Genomic DNA, 2,845 nt, shown 5'->3' on the forward strand with positions numbered 1-2,845 from the left:
CACGTCAAAGTTCTTATGTATTTAGTAATGTACAAATAAAGACTTATATTCATATATACAAAGTTTTCACAGGAAATGTCGTCATTTTTTTGGGGGGGACATTATTTAAATTCAATAAAGCGTAATATATTTTTAAACTATACACATTAATATAAAATAGGCAATAAATATAATCTTCCATCGGTAAATTTTTACGTAGACCTTTTCATAATACGCAGCACTTAAAAAAGCATTCACTTTTTGCCACTCAATTTTAAGGCTATTATGGAAAAAATAGTTATTGTATTATTTATAATAAAGCAAAATACCACTATTAAATATCATAAAAGTAGAAAAAAAATGCCGCAGTTTAAAGGCTCAAACTAAATATAAACAATAATATTGTAAATCTGTAAACATTTAATTCTCCCATGTATTATATAATTATGGTGACGATAAGTAAAAGAAGTTATTTAAAACATACATTTTGAAATATTTATTTTAGGTTTTCTACGAATTCGTATATATTTTTAATGAAAATTACAATAATTGTCGTTAAAAAGGTTTCTATTATGACAGAAATATTGTTATTTCTTTGAAACCAATTTATAACATTAATATGATGTATTTCTATTTTCTATTATTGATTGAGAGGAAATAAAAAACAATCCAAAAAATGCATTCTTATTTTTATAGTTCTTTAAATATTTTTTTTCTTCTATTGGGTAAGAGCACTATGTAATTCAAATATTCCATCAAAAAAATATATATATTTATTTTTTTAGAGTAATTTGATTGCCATTCGATTTGATTCTTTTTTGTTCACCGACATAAATATACTAGGTGCTACAATATCTAATATAAATATCAAGTTTCAATGACTTTTAAGAGTAAAAGCACTGACATAAAATGTGGAATATGTACAATCCTAAAATATAATATGCCTATAACACATTATAACAAATATATATCGTCATTTTTAATAGATAAAATAACGTTCTTTCTTTTGGAATAATATACGAAAATTATATTATCATAATCCAATTTTTTTTTAAAAAGTACAAAATAATTCACAAAATATTCTTATGTCAGTATTAAACTTTTTTTTTCGGTACAAGGTGTGCAAAAAATCTTTTTACATCTTTGTATAAGATAATGATTGAGCGTGCTTTCATTTAAATAGCTTTATTAAAGCACGTAATGTGTAACATTAAAGACTTGTGTAATGTGTGGAAAAACCATAACAATGTAAACTACACATATCCCCATATGAATTTAAAATATCATAGAAATACTTTAAATCTAAATCCTAAACCATAAATATTCTATGATATATAAAAAATATATGATAATTTAATTTTTTTTATAATAAACTTATATAAAAGTGATATATTTTTACTATTTTTTCTCAGGAATTCTTAAAACAAAACTCATCTTTATTTAAATTTTATTTAAAATTAGATGATTATTACGTTAAAAGAATTGCTGCTAGTTGTGGATCTTCAGATGATAAATATTTTATGGACAATATTGATTTTTGTAATATTTGGCACAGTATTCAGGAAATATTAAAATACTCTAATCGGCAAAATTCGCAATCTATGAATTTTACTTATAACAAGGAATGAGACTATTTGTACTACTGGATATATGATAATGTAAATGATAATAATGATACTAGAAATATAATTCCTTTTATTTAAGAAATAAGGAAATTATTTACTGGAAAAGGATATTGTAATATCAAAAGATATGTGTTTCTTGTAGAACAATTAGAAAATAAGAATATTTTATATGAATTTGTTGAATATTATGATTTAATAAAGGATAAATTGACTACTTCAGAGAATACTGAAAGAGATAAGTACTGCAAATATATGAAGGTTTTTTTTAATTTATAAAAAGATATGGAACAAAATAAAAGCTTATCACAGTGATATATAGAGGAAATAAATCATTTTATAGCAAAATGTTCTAAAAACATTGATGATTTAAATTACATAATTAGTAAATGCCCTCGGAAACGTCTAAATTATATATTTACCCATAAATATAAAATATTTTGTCGATCACAGCAAGGACAAATTATAGTAGATTTGAGTGATGCAGCTGAATCATGCAATACTGAAAATAACTTTATCCCACATTACAGTTTAAAAGAAAACGTATATTTTTTTCTATGAAAATAATTTATAAAATAGTTAATTAAATATTCTATGAGTTATTCAATATAATAAAAAAGTTTCTAAATCCTAATCTAAATAATTAAATTAATTAATTTTTATTTCGAAATTTCAGGACTTTATTCCAAATGATTCGAATTTAGAGAAAGCATATAATGAATTAGATGAAGATGATACAAATACTTATTACAAACCATACTGAACAAAAATAAAATCTTTTGAATGCCAAGATAAAGGGGATAGTAATATTTGTCATAAGCTTATAAAGAATTTAATACATTTATCAGAAATACCGAAAAGCACAAAACGTGATGAACGTTGTTATTTAATAAAGCATTGGTTATATAGAGAATTAAGAAAAATATTTAGTCCTAACTTTAATGACGTTAGTAAAGATCGTGTTATTACTAAAATTAAAGAAGTATTTTTTTATATTAATAACAAATATTGATCCGAAAGTCCTCGTTACGGCTATTTTGATTATACTATGAACAAATAATGAGAAGAGGATAAACAACATCATGATTATTTTCAAATTTATGATAAAATCTCACATAATATTAAAACTAATAATAATAGTTGCGATGAATTTTTTGGATATCTTAGTTCTATTAAAGAAATATATAAAAAAATTATAGGAGAATGCTGTTATTGTTGTAAGAAGTAAAAAGTGCGGATATGTG

At 22.7% G+C, this 2,845-nt stretch overlaps 1 protein-coding gene across 1 annotated transcript; it reads left to right on the forward strand.

The window, feature by feature from the left end:
* Positions 1-1,690: 1,690 nt before the first annotated feature.
* PCYB_002290 (hypothetical protein) lies at positions 1,691-2,364 on the forward strand (the record flags this gene model as incomplete). Its single annotated transcript, XM_004227650.1, has 3 exons — positions 1,691-1,862; positions 1,926-2,144; positions 2,278-2,364. Coding segments are annotated over 3 exons (477 nt in total), but the record flags the coding sequence as incomplete, so codon positions are not given.
* Positions 2,365-2,845: the final 481 nt, after the last annotated feature.

The sequence above is a fragment of the Plasmodium cynomolgi genome (genome assembly GCF_000321355.1).
Source record: "Plasmodium cynomolgi strain B DNA, scaffold: 0104, whole genome shotgun sequence".
Lineage (NCBI taxonomy): Eukaryota > Apicomplexa > Aconoidasida > Haemosporida > Plasmodiidae > Plasmodium > Plasmodium cynomolgi.